Source organism: Danio rerio, chromosome 14 (genome assembly GCF_049306965.1).
Source record: "Danio rerio strain Tuebingen ecotype United States chromosome 14, GRCz12tu, whole genome shotgun sequence".
Taxonomy (NCBI): domain Eukaryota; kingdom Metazoa; phylum Chordata; class Actinopteri; order Cypriniformes; family Danionidae; genus Danio; species Danio rerio.
The window spans coordinates 30,152,634-30,168,926 of record NC_133189.1 but is presented as its reverse complement, the minus strand read 5'-3'; the positions used below and the strand labels follow the sequence as shown (position 1 = coordinate 30,168,926).

The window sequence follows — 16,293 nt, the reverse complement described above, 5'->3', positions numbered from 1 at the left end:
AATATTCATTGATAGTAGTAGTAGAGTGCTAAATTGTTTGACCGGCCAATAAGAATCAAACCACCCAGAGAGCCATGTAACAAGCAACAACAAAACACTGCAGTGCTTTGCAGCACACAATAGCCCAGTGCCAAGTCCCCTCAACACCTCTGGCTCTATTAAACACTCCAGCACACTGAGCTGCACTATAATTCAGGCTGCACCAAACTCAATAAAACAACACAAATCAGCCTCACTCTGCACCTTTACCATTACAACACAAGACGACCAGCTTTAGGAGCGCGACAGTGGCTTACTTATCTCTTTGTGCTTATTTGCATAGACAATCCTCGCTTGTATGAATGGCAGCTGCAGCATTCAGAGTCCCCTATGTGCGATCTGCCCTGCATCACAATCAGCTCTAACGAGGTGATTACTCTCCATCAATAGGCTACTCACTAATATGCTCTTGTCATTGTTAGGCAAAGCAAAGGCATCTGCAGTCCAGAGGTCACACTGCTTCACCCTGTTATTAATACAGCACTGCCAGGCCATGCAGTCTGGCATGGGGCATTCTGGTAGTCTGTTGTGCTATATATTTAAAGAGTAATTATTGGAAAGTAAGCTAAAAGTAAATTTGATGGATTTGCATACAATTTTTATTTAGATTTGATTTTGTTCAATGACTGTCTGATGCATTTAGCATACAAAACAGAATCACCAACTTTGATGTAGCATACTACTACAATTTTGATATATCTATCTTTATATGATTAAAATATTAAAGGTAGTACGCTAATAGAAGACACGATGGATCAGTGGTTAGCAGTGTCACCTCACAGCAAAAAATGAAGTCCCTGATGAATAAAGGGACTTAGCTGAAGGAAAATAAATGAATTAATAAAAGAGTATGCTAATATACTATACTTTGTGGTACACATTCTTGATTTAGTGAGCTCCACTCTGACTATAAAAAACTTACTGGATTAATTTATATAATGATTGAGTATTAAGTGCTTCAGTGGAATGGTTGGACGCTAAGGTGTTCTCTTGGCAGGATTCATATATTTTTAAAAATTATAATTAACATTACATAAAATAATGATCTCATAGAAAAAAACACTGATTGTTGCACTCTATGGAGACTTTACTATCCCATGAGGCCATGTAAGAGGATTTGTGATAAGCAGTAAATCAATGCAACCTAAATAGATCATGTCTGCAATTCCAAGGCAAGTAATTTCACTTGGTGGCCATCTTTGAAATGCCTCTCGGGCAGTATGCTCGTGCATTCTGTCTGAATCGGGAAACATCAAATTCTCCAAAACTGTTTGCCAAGCTTACGATTACATTACATAGTTGGAATCACCAATAAAATTAAACACCAACTGTATCTTAAGTTTCGTTTCTAAACGTTTGAATCAAACAATATCAGCATATTTTCAGATTGTCCAAGGTATTGTGCATGCGCACTCAAAAGCAATCACGACACCAACCTTATTTACAGGCCATTATACACATTATCATCCTCTGGATAACGATCGTCTGATCTCGCTGCTCCTCTGAAGTAATTCACAACTTGGTCTTGATGGTGAATCTCCTCCAGAAATGGAGCCTCTTTGTTTACAAGTTTGTTGGCGTTTGAGTAGTTGATGTGATCTTATGATGTGCGATTGACAGGACGGACTGTACCTTGTGTTTGTTTCATACAGATTACAAAACAAAAAAAAACTTTTGTTTCAAATACACTTGGTTCATTTAAAAGCACAGATTTCAAGCTTTATGTTGATATATTTCATATGTCTGTGAAGCAAGTATTCGCTGAGATTGTAGTGAGATTGTTGACCAACAAGCTGTCATAAAAGCACTTGTCTGGTCCGAGTTTCTCCCCCAGAGAAATGTCAGTCTATAGCAATCGATGATTGGCTCCTGTACTAGAAGGTGGGCTTCATTCGCCATATTGACCATTACACTTTTCCCCATTCAAAATTATACGAGTGTATTCTATAGTGTTTGGCATTTCTCATTCATATTACTTATATTAGTATAATATAGATTTTTTATTGTCACAAAGTGCTTGCTCATACAAAGAAACCTACTCAGAAAATGTCATACTGGGTGCAATCAAAGAGCTTTCTATGAGGCACTCACTAGCTATTTAGCTAACGTTAGCTAAGCAAGACGCAAGACTAAGATGAGAGTGAAAACTCTTTCCAACCACTGATGGAGACAACGCTCCCCTGATAAAAAAAAAAAAAGAGCAATACATGTTTTCATCTTTTCAAAGTGTGCAGAATCTCCACATACAAAAAAACAAGCAAAGAAGCAAAACAAGCAACAGAAAGATTGCTTAAGTAAGCTAGCATGATGAGCATTTAACAGCATACAAATCAAAAATGCATGTGGAAAGTCAAACCCAAGTGCAAGATTGTGCAAGTATAGTCAATGTTGATGGACTTAGGCCATGTCCACATGTTGAGAATTTTTATAAAGTTAGTTTTCCTGCATTTAGAAAACAAAAACACATGAAAAAATGCACTATCAAGGGAATGCTGAATTTTCTCCTTTATTTTGGCCAGTCATGTCAACCATGTTAACATCACAAGGCAAAAATTTCGCTTTTAGTGAAATTGAATTGTTTTAGTGGTCACTAATTAATATTTAATTTTACAGGAGTTTTTGAAAATGTTCACCCTGGCCTGAGCTTTCAGAAAGTGCCAGTTTCATTTATCTGATTTTCATTTTCATGTGGACGAATGGATAAACTGCATAGAAAAACATTCTGGTTTTAAAATACCTGTGTTTGTTTGGAGAGGGCCTTAATTTACCAGTTTTGACCACTGTTCTGAATCAGGTTTTGATGTAGTGCATGACTATGTTTTTCAGCCTTCAATCCCCAAATGTGGCTTTTTAAGTAAAACTTATCCACATTCACATCTTGATAAAAAAGAAAAAGAGAATGCATATTAAAAATACTGAAGGCTTTTCAAAACAGCTGTATTGCAATGGCGTCAGTCCCTCAATGCTGAGCACAAATCTCAGTGCTGTCCAGCAGGGGGAATCCTCTTTCTACACCGGACACCAGCTCCTCTCAGAGGCATATGCAGGAGGAGGAGGAGGAGGTCGATAAGCTCCTGTGGTAATGCCGGGGAGTTGTTTTATTGTGTAGTGCAGGGAGGTGACAGCTCTGGGCTGCAGTGCAGAGAGCAGGCACTGACTGATAGCCCCAGTGAGGCAGACTGAAGGGCTGAACCCCAGCCGTGGATCACTGTGGCTGGGGAGTTTCATTAACCAGGGGGTGATAATGATAATGCAGCAAGCCTACTGCTGTGCTGGGCCTCCTAGAAGGAAAAACATTCCACATACACACGGATATTTCATCATACAGCCATAGTCATGCGATATTACTCGGAGCAAGATTTATATTTACGTTAACATTCATCCAATTCTCAATTTTACATTTTTGAGAACAAAAAATATGGCAAATAAATACACTATACCATCTTAATATTTGTAACACACACTGTCATTTAGTTGATGTATCGGAATGTATTAAAGTGATTAAAATGACAGTAAAGATCCACACAGATGCCTCATTTGACTGCTCCAGACATGTCAAATGTGTCTGCCATTTTGGAATAGTCAATAGCTTTGTTTTCATCCACCTTTTATGTTAAATATGCGCATAAAATGGTTGATGGACACGCCAACATGCACATAAATTTTGAAAATGCGCATAAAAAACGTATGCGCATAAATGAGCAGGAAATTTTTTTATTCAATAAGAAAAAACTGCACATAAACTACAATGGAAACACTTTTACTGAACAAATTTCAGTATGTGCATTGAAAAGGTTATGTGATTTTGTTATGAGAGATCATGTGCTGGTAAAAATGTGTGTGAATGGACATTTTAATTCAAATCCATTCAATTCAATTCAATTCAATTCAATTAAATTCAATTCAGCTTTATTTGTATAGCGCTTTTACAATGTAGATTGTGTCAAAGCAGCTTCACATAAATGGTCATAGTAACTGGAACAGTGTAGTTCAGTTTTTAGTGTTTAAGTTCAGTTCAGTTTAGTTCAGTTCAGTGTGATTTAAATCATTACTGAGAGTTCAAACACTGAAGAGAAAATTCATCGATGCGTAGCTCTACCAATCCTGAACCTTGCGAGCCAGTGGTGACAGCGGAGAGGGAAAAAAAAATTTCACCTGATAGGAGTGAAGAAAAAAAACCTTGAGAGAACCAGAATCAGTTCGGCACGACCATTTTAATTTCTCCGCTGGCCAAAAGTCTTGTGCAGACCCAGCAAACCAGTAGGCTGAGCATATTGTAAAACATCTAAAATGTTGTTTTGGTCATTCTAAAACACCTTAACCATATCAATATTAGTCTTATTATATTATTATTCCCTTCAGAATTTTCAAGAGCATCTGTGCTGAGCATCTGATGCCTTTAAACACCATCACAGGCTTATCGCGACTTCAAGTTCTAATCAGTATCAAACCTTTAACTTAATAAAAAGTTGTTAATAAACAATTGTCGTTAAAGAAATCAATAGAGGCCAACCATGCAACAGAACTCAGGTAAGCTCGGAAAAAAACAAAGCTTGAAAGAATAAATTACGTGAGTGTTTTTAGCGACAAGCTTCAGCCACTGTTTAAACTCGTCTTGCTGCAACCAGGAGTACGCAAACTTACATTTTCCTATTTTGCCGTCTGTTTCGCTCTATGGTTTCGCTATATGTGGGGAGTGTCACATCATTTTCCCGCGTTTCTCGCAAATTACGTGACATCACCCGCACAGAGAAACTTGGCCGGACGCACCCTGGCCAGAACCAATCACGTGGATCAAGCAAGCTGTTGTTAATATCAGGAGGAAATTAAATATATTTATGCTTTTTTGGAATTAAACACTTGACCTTTAAAACACTTTAAGACCTTGTAAAAACGCATTTAAAACTTTAATACCTTTTAAGGGCTTTCATTTTCTCATAAATGTTTTATTAACTTTTAATACTTTTTAAAAACCCGTGGACACCCTGGTAGTGTATGTGTGTGAATGAGATTGTCTAAATGTTTGCCAGTGATGGGTTGCAGCTGGAAGGGCATCACCTGCATAAAATATATGCTGGATAAGTTTGGCGGTTCATTCTGCTATGGTGACCCCACATGAATAAAGGGACATAGCCGAAAAGAAAATTAATGAGAATCTTAATTTTCTGAAGTCTACTGCATTTGCATTAGTCTAAAATATAATTCCTTTGCATTAATTCATCAAAATCTGAGCTGCTTCGGTTTGCTTTATTAAAATCAAACAGGTCATTAAAAGTCTGATGATTCAAGTAGACTGTTTAAACATATTTATTCCAGATTCAAATTCAATTAAATTCAATTCGTGTTTATATCTATAGCGCTTTTACAATGTAGATTGTGTTAAAGCAACTTAATATAGAAGATTATAGTAAATTGAAACAAACAGAGAGCAAATGCATCGATGCGCTGCTCTACAAGTCCCGAACCATGCAAGTCAGTGGCAACAGTGGTGAGGAACAAACTTCACCAATTAATGAAAGTGAAGGAAAAAAAAAAGAAAAAAAAGGCCAAATGTGTTGTTTGTTTGATGGCTATTTGAACACTGATGGAAACAATGTAAATGTTTGTGTGTGAATTGCATCTGTTAGAAGCGATTGATACAATGCACTTAACGTTAGCCTAGTTCTAACAGACTTCACGCAAAGCTTAGTACTGTGCCCAATAGCAGGATTGATACTTTCACCTAGTTCAACAGTTTTTTTTTTTAAATTTCCAATTAGTTGATGCAACATATTTTCTCACGCAATGTTTTAAGCACAAGTCTATTCTTGGTTTAATTTTGGGGACCACTAATCTGAAATAATTCTCAATGTTCAGTTGTGGCCTGTATTTGTTTTTAGCACCCGGAGGAAACCCACGTGAAAGCAGGAAAAGCATGCAAACTCCACACAGAAACGCCAACTGACCCTGCTGAGGCTCGAACCAGCAACCTTCTTGCTGTGAGACGACACCACTACCTACTACGCCACTGCATCGCCCGGGTTATGGTTAAAACATTGTAATTTTAATAGTTAAATACATTTTTTTTTACTTTTTTTTAAATCAGCAAGCAATCCCCTGTCATTGTCTCGCAACCCCCAAGGGGGTCCCGACCCTCACTTTGGGAACCACTGCTATAGAGATCATAAATGTGCAATTATTTAGAAACAGAAATGACATGTCGTTGTTGTAAATAAGATGAATAAAATTAACATAACATATGTTTGCCTAATAAAAGAACCTGGATAGACCTGTTCTGTAGGACAGTTAAATTACATATATTGTGTTTTTGCACTTTAAAGAAATTTAAATGAACTAACTTGACTCTGCACCAACATTGACTAACTGCTCTATGCTAACCAGTCAATTTCTGACTACTTGGATTGGGCACCTATTGAATGGGAATCTGTGGCATTTATACCAAACAGTTGGATTTGCAGTTAGCACCCTTCGCCCTTGGCGTCTGAATGGTGGAAGGACTGCTATCAGTGAGGGCTGTGTAGTCTGTCTCTGTGGATTTACCTGTATAGGGCTAAGGGAAGCAGAGACTAATCTCACTGCACCTATTACATACAGCCCAGAGGCAAACTGAGGATTACAACGGTGGGATTCAGGATTTATTTTGAGCTTGCTGAGCTACTTGAAAGATTTCACCATGCCAACTCATATTACTCTACGAATGGAAGGAGCATTAATGTTTCAACTTCAGCTCGCATTATGTTGGGTTCAGCCTCAGCATGGTAAAGATCTGGAAACCCCAAATATTATGACTTGCTTTTAAAAGACACCTATATTAAAACTCATTAAATCTATACTTTTGATCAGCAAACATTTATCAAAACAGTTTAAAAGTATTTTCAGTTATAAAATTTTAAATACATGCCATTAGGCGGAGTTTCTAGTCATCAAAACATTTATACCACATATAATATAACCACATATGTTTTTAACAATAATAATACTATTGTTTCTTACAGCAAATCAATATATTAGAACTCCTAAAAATTCTGTTTTGAAACACAAAAATAAATGACTTAAACTGAAAAACTGCTTAAAATAGAAACCAATTATTTCAAAACTGTAATAGTATTTCCCTATATTATATTATATTATATTATATTATATTATATTATATTATATTATATTATATTATATTATATTATATTATATTATATTATATTATCGTTATTATTATTATTCAGACCACCTAGTTTTTTTAAATTTTGTGATCACTAAATCCAACGCAAAATCAACAGAATGTCGCAATTTTTTAGATCCTGCAAAATTCTTAATTTCAACACAAATAATTGCAAAAATTAGATTTTTTTTCAGTTTGCAATTAATTGTTTTACATGACCAACAGAAGTTGCATACGCAGCACACGTGATGTATTTGAATGTCTCTCGAAAAATGCTTCGGGGGGTGAAATCTGAGAAAGAGACAGAAAGATTGTGGATGAAAATAAGAGTTATACAACCTTCCTTTGACTTTATCCCCACAGTTTATTTCTGTTTTAGATCTTAACAATATATAGATAAAGAAGCTTTATGTTTATGATTAGTGCCATTGTCATTGTGTCAGATCGCAAACCCAACATAGTAGACTACCTAATAAGATATCACACACACACACACACACACACACACACACACACACACACACACACACACACACACACACACACACACACACACACACACACACACACACACACACACACATATTCTTTTTTAATCGCAAATTTCTGGGAATTACCACCACAAAAATCAGTCATTTTTAATTGCAAAAAATCACACACACAAAAAAAAAAATCTTGAAAAACTAGGGGGTCTGATTATTATTAATATTATATAATATATATTTGCAGGTAAAACACAGACTTGGCAATACTAATGGCAGTATGATTCGGATTTAGCTATATAAATATTGGGAATTATATTATAAAGATAACTTGTTTTCCCCTTTATTACATAAATTACATATCATTACATTTATTTACATGTATTACTTGTAAAATTATTATATTTTAAAACAACTGATTAAATTTGGCATCTCTGCCAGTCCCTTTTGTCAAGTATAATTCAAATTTTGCCTACAACACAACTCATAAGTAAACATTCATTTCATTTAATTCACTCACTCCTTCTAGCTAAAATAAAACTTTCTAACACTATAGTTAAAAAATGATCATTTACCAGGGGATCTAATCAAACAGAGAGCTTATTAATACTTGACCATTCCAAATATTGTCAAAACCAAGCTTTTTATTCTAGGGCTTAATGTCTGTGCATATAAAACTATTTCTGGGGAAATTTTCACACTTACAGTATTTTAGCCACATACAAACTGAGTAGATATCAGAAAACAATTGTAACTTACTGAATCAATGCACTCTAAGGCACCTTTAAAACCAAGTTTAAAATGACCTGAATGTGACACCAGGCTATTTGAATGAAAATGTTGATGAAATATTTAGCTTATTTTGTAACTCTGCATGCATCAAAGATTTGAATCCAAAACATAGTGAAAATTCAGCAATGTAATCATGCAACCTGCAGGGCATGGAGATGCTGTGCGCTTGGACTGTAGGGTTTTACCTTCAGATGCCTTCTCCTCCTCTGGAAGCGCAGAAGCTCCTTGTGTTGGCGTGCAATGAAGTTGACGGCCGCATACTCCAGCAGGGCAGAGAAGACGAAGAGAAGGCACACTGCCATCCAAATGTCAATGGCTTTCACATACGAGACCTGCAGCGAGACCAAATCAACAGGATTGGCAATGAGCGCTGAAGAACAGCTCTGAGTCACAGCCTGGCTCAAAGTTCACTCACTGAGTCACTCGCTGAGCTCAAAGGCTCAGAACTTTCCACATGAGAAAGTCGTAAAATATGCCCATTATAGGGAAGAATACCTTTCATCTGAAATCCAGAGAGCTAAAAGGACTGTTCTAGCCAGCCTGATACAGCAGATCAAAGTGTGTATGAATAAAATATGTCAATTTTAAGTATTTAGGCTCAGAAACTGAGTCTTTATGCACGTTATTTATTTATTTATTTATTTTTTCAAAGTGCGATCGCTGTCAGACAGCGGTGAATACATGCGATTGATGTGTGCTTGCTGAGAGCTGCTTCTCTGGCCTGGAAAAAGAGCTCGGCTGTTGGACCGACTGCTTGGCTGAGACTCACTTTATTTGACAAGCCAGTGACCAAAATGGTTGTGGAGTTTAGGTGGCATTACAGAGCGCACGGTTCACAAAGCATTGTTGAAATGACGGGAGCTCGCTAGGGTGAGACAGCGCTGATGAAATACTCCACTCTGATCCTCACCGCTAATCTCAGATGCTCTTATTGGAACACTTTAATTGAAACCTTCATAATTATTTCCATCAGTACCACAGATTATTATCAAAACCTAATAGTAATCAGAGCCTTAGCCAAGAGACTGTGTTTTTTAGATAAATGTGTTTGGACACAGTGGAGGCACAGCAAGCAGAGTACATGTTGAATCTGAGAGAAATGGTAAAAAATCTCAGAACAGAGGATAAAGAAATAGATTTTTTTTAAATGGTCAAGTTATGTATATAATTATGATAATTATAATGATTCATGTAACATTCACTTTATTAAACACACTTAAAGCTACCTGGTTAATGAAAGCTCAGCACAGATGTAAATGTATAACACATAGTAATGCACCAAAATCTTCTTTTTTAAATAAAAATATACATATTTGAATAATTATGGTGGCTTGAGAAAGCCAACATACTGTTATACTACAGAAACGTATTCTTCTTCTTCTTAGGCTATTTTACAACATCTTAGCAACCACTCAGAACACCCTATCAACTGCCTAGCAAGAAACATGCCGATGCATACTAGAAACATGCTGACATAAATGTGTGCCAACTGTTTCAAACTTCTTAAAAACTACTTCAGATCTTTAAACTGTAAAATCACTAGACTTTCAGATTAGGCTTTCTCAAGACACCCTAAAGTTTGTCTACAAGCTTTACTTTTCTAGTATTTTTTCCATAATTATTTGACTTCAATAAATTGTACCTGAAGAATAAATTTAAATATGAATATTAATTTTCTTAAAAGAATTAGGTTTATGTAATAAGAGTCAAATAAAACAGAGTTGAACAAAAATCTAAATTGTGCAACTGTCAACACATTTACTTTTCTAATTTTTTTCTAATTTGCTAATTTTGTTCATATGTTTGATCAATGGCAATTCCTTGATTTAAAATAAAGTATGAAATCAGTGCATTTAAATGAATCAAGTTTTAAATGAAGCCTTCACAGCAGTTTCAATTAATAGTTCTAATAATAAGGATATTATTCAAGCATAATAAAGGGTTTCTATGGTTTTTAAAAAGGTCTAAAAAGTCTTAATTACACAATATAAGCCTTAAAAATGTCTTGGAACAAATAAAAGCTATTAAGTTATGGCATTAAAATCTTGTGTGCACTATTAAAACATCAATATTTTTGTTGTTTACAATACAAGTATCTTAATTAGGCCTTAATCAGGCATCTTAATTGGTTTTAAGAATTACCGTGGTTTAGGAAAAAAACGCTTGAACTGCAAAAAAATTTTCGTTATACTGTTCCTAAGTTATATGTACATTTTTTAAAATGCTTTTTATGTGATGTGTTGTAAATAAATTTGTGTTTTTGAAACCATGAAGACAGCGGAAGTCAATGATTTATTTTAATTATTTAGCCTGACATGTTTACTGTTCCAAAACATTTGAATTTTTCCAAAAATAAAATATATTGTGTTGTATGGGGTAAAAAGTCATTTAAAATAACCTATTTTAGAGCAGTAATCACAATACCTTGACACCATGAAATTGTGGTATTTTTATCTAAGGTTATCATATCATCTGAATTTTATGCCGACCCATGCCTAATCTTTATATATTTAATTAACTGTACTTGCTAATCGGAAATTAAAATGAACTGCAAAATAAATTGAATTAAAAGTAAAAAACTATATATGAAACGGAACAAAAATTGCTTAAAATGAGAACAAATATCAGACAACATGATATGAAAATTACTTTATATAAATGAACTATCTTTTCTGAGCCCACAGGAAAATGTTTGTTCTTGTTTTAATCATAAACTCATTAATTTTCAGCACCTGTTAAGATCATTATTGAACCGAGAAGCACGTTTCACTCAAAATCACTAACTAGGAATAATTTTCCATGCCTTACACATCAAATCCTCTTTCATTTTGTAAATCTATGCTAGAAGTTTCATATCTGGCATCACAGCCTGTTTAAAGCTGAACAGAACGGTGTGTGTATATCAGGTCATGATGCATGTAAATGATGATCAACATGATCAAATTACAGCCTTATCCTGTCTTATCTCAATGCAGTATGTGGGATCAGAAAATTCTTGTTCGCATTGTACTACAGCAGGCTGAATAAGTGCTTTCCAGCACACAAACCTGTACCGACATTCAAAAATGATGACTACAGTTTCTGTCCTGTTATAAAGTAATTATGTCAACAGCACCAAGAAACCACAGGCATCAGAGAATTACTGAAATAAGATGTATAAAAATAAATAATAGCATGTAATTGTCATTGTAATGCAACAGGTATGAAAATTCATCTGAAGAATAAGACCAATTTATACTTCTTGATGGCCATATTCCATGACCCATTCCTTGCATGTAGTTGACGCTATTGTGAACATTTATACTTCTGCATTCTGTGCATGATGCTCTGCAATAACACATCCAAAATGCTAGTTGTCTAGTTTCCACTTTGTCAAATTTCTTTTCCAGTATTTGGAGTTTATAACAGAAATGCATTTGATGCTATTGTAAAAGTTATTGCACACTAAACCATAAATTTTCATCTGTCCTTTAAAAAAAATCGAATTGGGTTTGATTGTTTACATTTCTAATCCAAAAAGGTGTTTTGAGAGATGTTTTGACAATTCAGGACTGCTGTATCTGAGAAAGTGATCCACTTGGGTGTAAGCAAAGTAATCCACTTGGTCTTGCAAAACAATGATAAGTAAAGTATGGAATATAAAGACTAATATAAAATATAAAGTCTTCTTTTTAATGTGGTTCAAGTATCGCTAGCCAAGTATCAAACTGAGCCACGAAAATCCTGAAGTAAACTTTGAATCGGTTGGGATAATCCTTCAGCTCTTTGATAAGGAACTCTCCTTCCTCTCTCTGCAATCTAAGGATGGGATGGACCCAATATTACTTTCTTTTTCTATTTAGGGAGAAGACACACTCAGCTTTACTACTCGAAGACTCCATTTTATTCCAAGTTATTTCACAACCGATTAATTAATAAGCATCCGACTCGGTGTGCAAGGCTTGTGAGCAAAATGAATTTTTCATATTTGAATACAAAAAAATGCATACAAAAATTTCTGACTTCAGTGTGCAAAGACCTCACTAGTAGTTCCAACTCACACTCGTTCAGGGAAGATGGTGGTGGAAACCAACAAACATCCAACAATTTTAATAAAGAAATAAACACAAAACAAAGGTATCCATCAGGAGCTCCTCCACAGAACTCAAAAATTGTTAAAGTTCACATGAACTGGAAGTTGCTGAGACTTTTATTTTAGCATATTGATTTACTGAAATAGATAATTGAGTAGGAGATGAGGCTTTCTTTTTGAGCATCATTCACTCATAGCAAACTAACAGTAAAAGGGGCAAGGTTAAGAATATTGTTGCTGAAGTCATCAAACTGACATCATCGGAGAAGGACAACAAATGCAAAGCAAAAGGTCAGACCTTGACGCCTGATTCACATGGGGCTTCAGCGTCAATGCTTGACAGAGAGCGTGTCTGAAGTTGGGGCTGATGCGATTGTCATAGTCAATTGACTACTGATTGGCTGACGCTTCCTTTGGCGCTCAAAGTTGAGAAAGTTCCAACTTCTGCAGCGTGCAGCGCCACTAAAGCGCCGCCGACGGATCCACAATGCAGTTCGGCAACGCCTGACGTCACCCGTTCAAAGTAAATGGTAAGCGCTGATGCCTCTTGTGAATGGGGCGTAAAAGATTACCAAACAAACTTTTTTTTATTATTCACCTGATTGTTTGGCTAAAAATAACAACGTGTGCTATAAACATTGTAAATTTTGATTCCACATGGACTTTAAACATAGCTCTCAGCCCCACCCACAATTTTTGCAGCTATACCAAGATGGTTAAATTTGCAATGTTAAAACGTTTTTGACATGTACAGGTCAGCGTCCATGTCAGGGTATGTGACTGTGCGAAGGACCTACATTGTACACTTGCTGTTGAATGTCTTGTATGAAACATTATTTACAAGACATTCAATCCTACAAAATATCCAATTCATTATTAAATCCGCATTTAACAATAAAACTACTATTTATTTTATTACAAAATTGTGTAAATAAAAATCTAAAATAATATTTCTAATATTTATTGTACTGTAAAAAATAACAATATTATAAATTAGTTATAAAAATGCTTTACATTACAATTGTCAAAACAACACACTAATTTTATGGCTTGTTTTCCAAATGTTAAACTTTTATTTTAGTGTAAGCTGAATGACTCCAAACTTCATTTATAGTCAGTTTATTACTCCCATTTATTATTCCTAGTAATTTCTCCCATAGGCAAAAACATTAGAAGTTCTAAAACAATTGCAAAACCAAGCGCACATCCGCGTTGCAGAATAAGGTCAATATTTTTAATACATTTTGGACAAAGAAAGATCAGTACTCAAAGACATTTCAAGTGATACGTAAATATGCCACAGCGGGATATCTAAAAGATTTTCAAATACATTTGAAAGATGAAATTAGTTTGGAATAGGTTTTACAGATCACAAGGCTAGTGGCAAAAGCACCACAGGATATGATTAAATAAATTTGCATTTAACTCACATGGTAATGGCAATTGACTTTAGCTAACATAATGTTAATACAACCTAACTTACCTGAGGCAGTGTTGCAAGTACCCCAGGCACATCCTTTTACCATTTCTGTAGTATAAACACCATCAAACTGATTTAGATATTGCAATGTTTCTCTATGGCAGTGAAGCTCTGTGGAACTGACACCCAACTGCCATTGGCTCATCTGCATTCAAGGGGAGGGATTTTCCAATAGCTCATTTGTGACGATGAATGTGCTGAAGACTACTGACCTTGGGAAGAGAGGCTCGAGATCCTGAGCTCTGGGTGGTCATGGTCAGCACAGTCGTGATTCCCAACCCCACACGGGCTGGGGCAGCGTCCATGTTGATCCAGAAGGACACCCAAGACAAAATGACAATCAGGAGACTGGGAATATACATCTGGATCAGATAATAGCCCATCTGTCTCTCCAAGTGGAATCGAGCCTCTATGCAGGTGAACTTCCCTGAAACACAGAGAGTATGTGATTTTCATTGGCATCTCATGCTTTAACTCTATCCCTAGTGTTCCGTTAATGAATATTTATTAAGATCAGCCTTTTAAACAGAGCTGGAAAGTGGGAACAATTTTTAATTATGTTTGATTTATAAAATGGTGTTTAAGGTCATAAAGTGTTTAATATCTTACAAAAGCCTTTATCGTTTTAAGGGATCTTAAATGCAGGGATTAGTAGACTATGAATCACAAAAGAGCTATTTGATAAACAAATGTTTAAGACTTCAAAAGGCTATGATTTAATTAAATGTGAGCTCAGCACATCAAAGAAAACCACAGGCAGTGTTGCATTGTTCTGTGTTTGTGGTTTCTCTGTTGTTCACAACAAACAAGGCTAATACATGCATTTAGGTATAATAAGTGATTTCTTATGATCAACTAACAATGAATTATGACAATGTTTACTTACTGGTGTTTATATTGTAATATGTTGGGGGTTGTCGTGATACCATTAATTAATCTTACAATACAATACCAGCTGAAGTATCATGATACCAAGTAGTATTGAGATACTGTAAATCATAACTCAAATTAAAAAGAAATATTTTAGAAATACGATATTTTAAGTTATAATAGGCCTATTTGAATTTATTCATAATTCCCTTAAGGTCAAACAGTATTATTTGCACCTCACTTCACCAAATTTTTGTTCATTTTTTTTGTTTATTTTGTAGATAACTGACCAACAAAAAATACATTAAATTAAAGATACAAATTATACCTTATTACATTTTTACAAAAGAGCATATTTTTCAACAAAATTAGGCTATATAAAGTGATCAAAAATTGTTGCTATTTTAGGCATTTCATCTATTTCTTTTTTCAGTATTATCAGGTAACAATCCAAAGTAATACAAACTTTCACTTTGTGATTCGTTCCTTTGAAGAGAATGTTGCGGTTGTTGTATAGCTACTAAATTATATTAACAGCAACAGAAATGAACTGATTCAGATGTACGTTCGAACTGAAGCATTAGAAAATGTGCAATAAGCAACCATAAAAGCCGTGAATTCTACACAGGTTTGCAACCTTAAATGGCTCCACAGACTATTAAAATAAAATGCTCTATTGCTGTGAGCATTTTACGTGTGAGCATTTTAGTGACTTTTTCACATTCAACATTATCTATTATAGATAAACCATTAATGAAGATACTACCATTTACGTTTACAGTGGCACTGGCAGTATTTTGACGCCATAGTATTGCGAAACAAGCATAGTACCGGTAAACCGTGCAACCCTAATATGTTAGACAGTAAAAGTGTTTGAATGAACAGCAATAGTGAAGCATAGATATTTAAAAATAAGATTTTAACCATATTTTGGGGTTTATTATAATTTATAGTTAATTAATAGTAATACATTTTGGTGTTTTGTCATGTAAACAGCAATAGATTACACTTGTTCATGATACATAACCCAGTTCCATAAAACCAGCCATAAGTTGCTAGGGCATATTTATATATATATATATATATATATATATATATATATATATATATATATATATATATATAWAAAAAATATATATATATATATATATATATATATATATATATATATATATATATATACACATATATATATATACATATACATACATACATATATATATATATATATATATATATATATATATATATATATATATATATATACATATACATATATATATATATATACATATACATACATATATATATATATATATATATATATATATATATATATATATATATATATATATATATATATATATATATATATATATATATATATATATATATATATATA

General features: G+C 34.4%; 1 protein-coding gene across 4 annotated transcripts in view; it reads right to left on the bottom strand.

Annotated features, from left to right (window-relative positions):
• glra1 (glycine receptor, alpha 1) overlaps positions 1 to 16,293 on the bottom strand; it is an 89,054-nt gene that overhangs the window by 11,102 nt on the left and 61,659 nt on the right. For all 4 annotated transcript variants that reach the window (XM_073921159.1, XM_021480963.3, NM_131402.1 and 1 more), the window contains 2 exon segments: positions 14,234 to 14,448; positions 8,655 to 8,801 (listed from right to left, as the gene is read on the bottom strand). In XM_073921159.1, coding sequence (XP_073777260.1) covers positions 8,655 to 8,801; positions 14,234 to 14,448 — 362 coding nt within the window.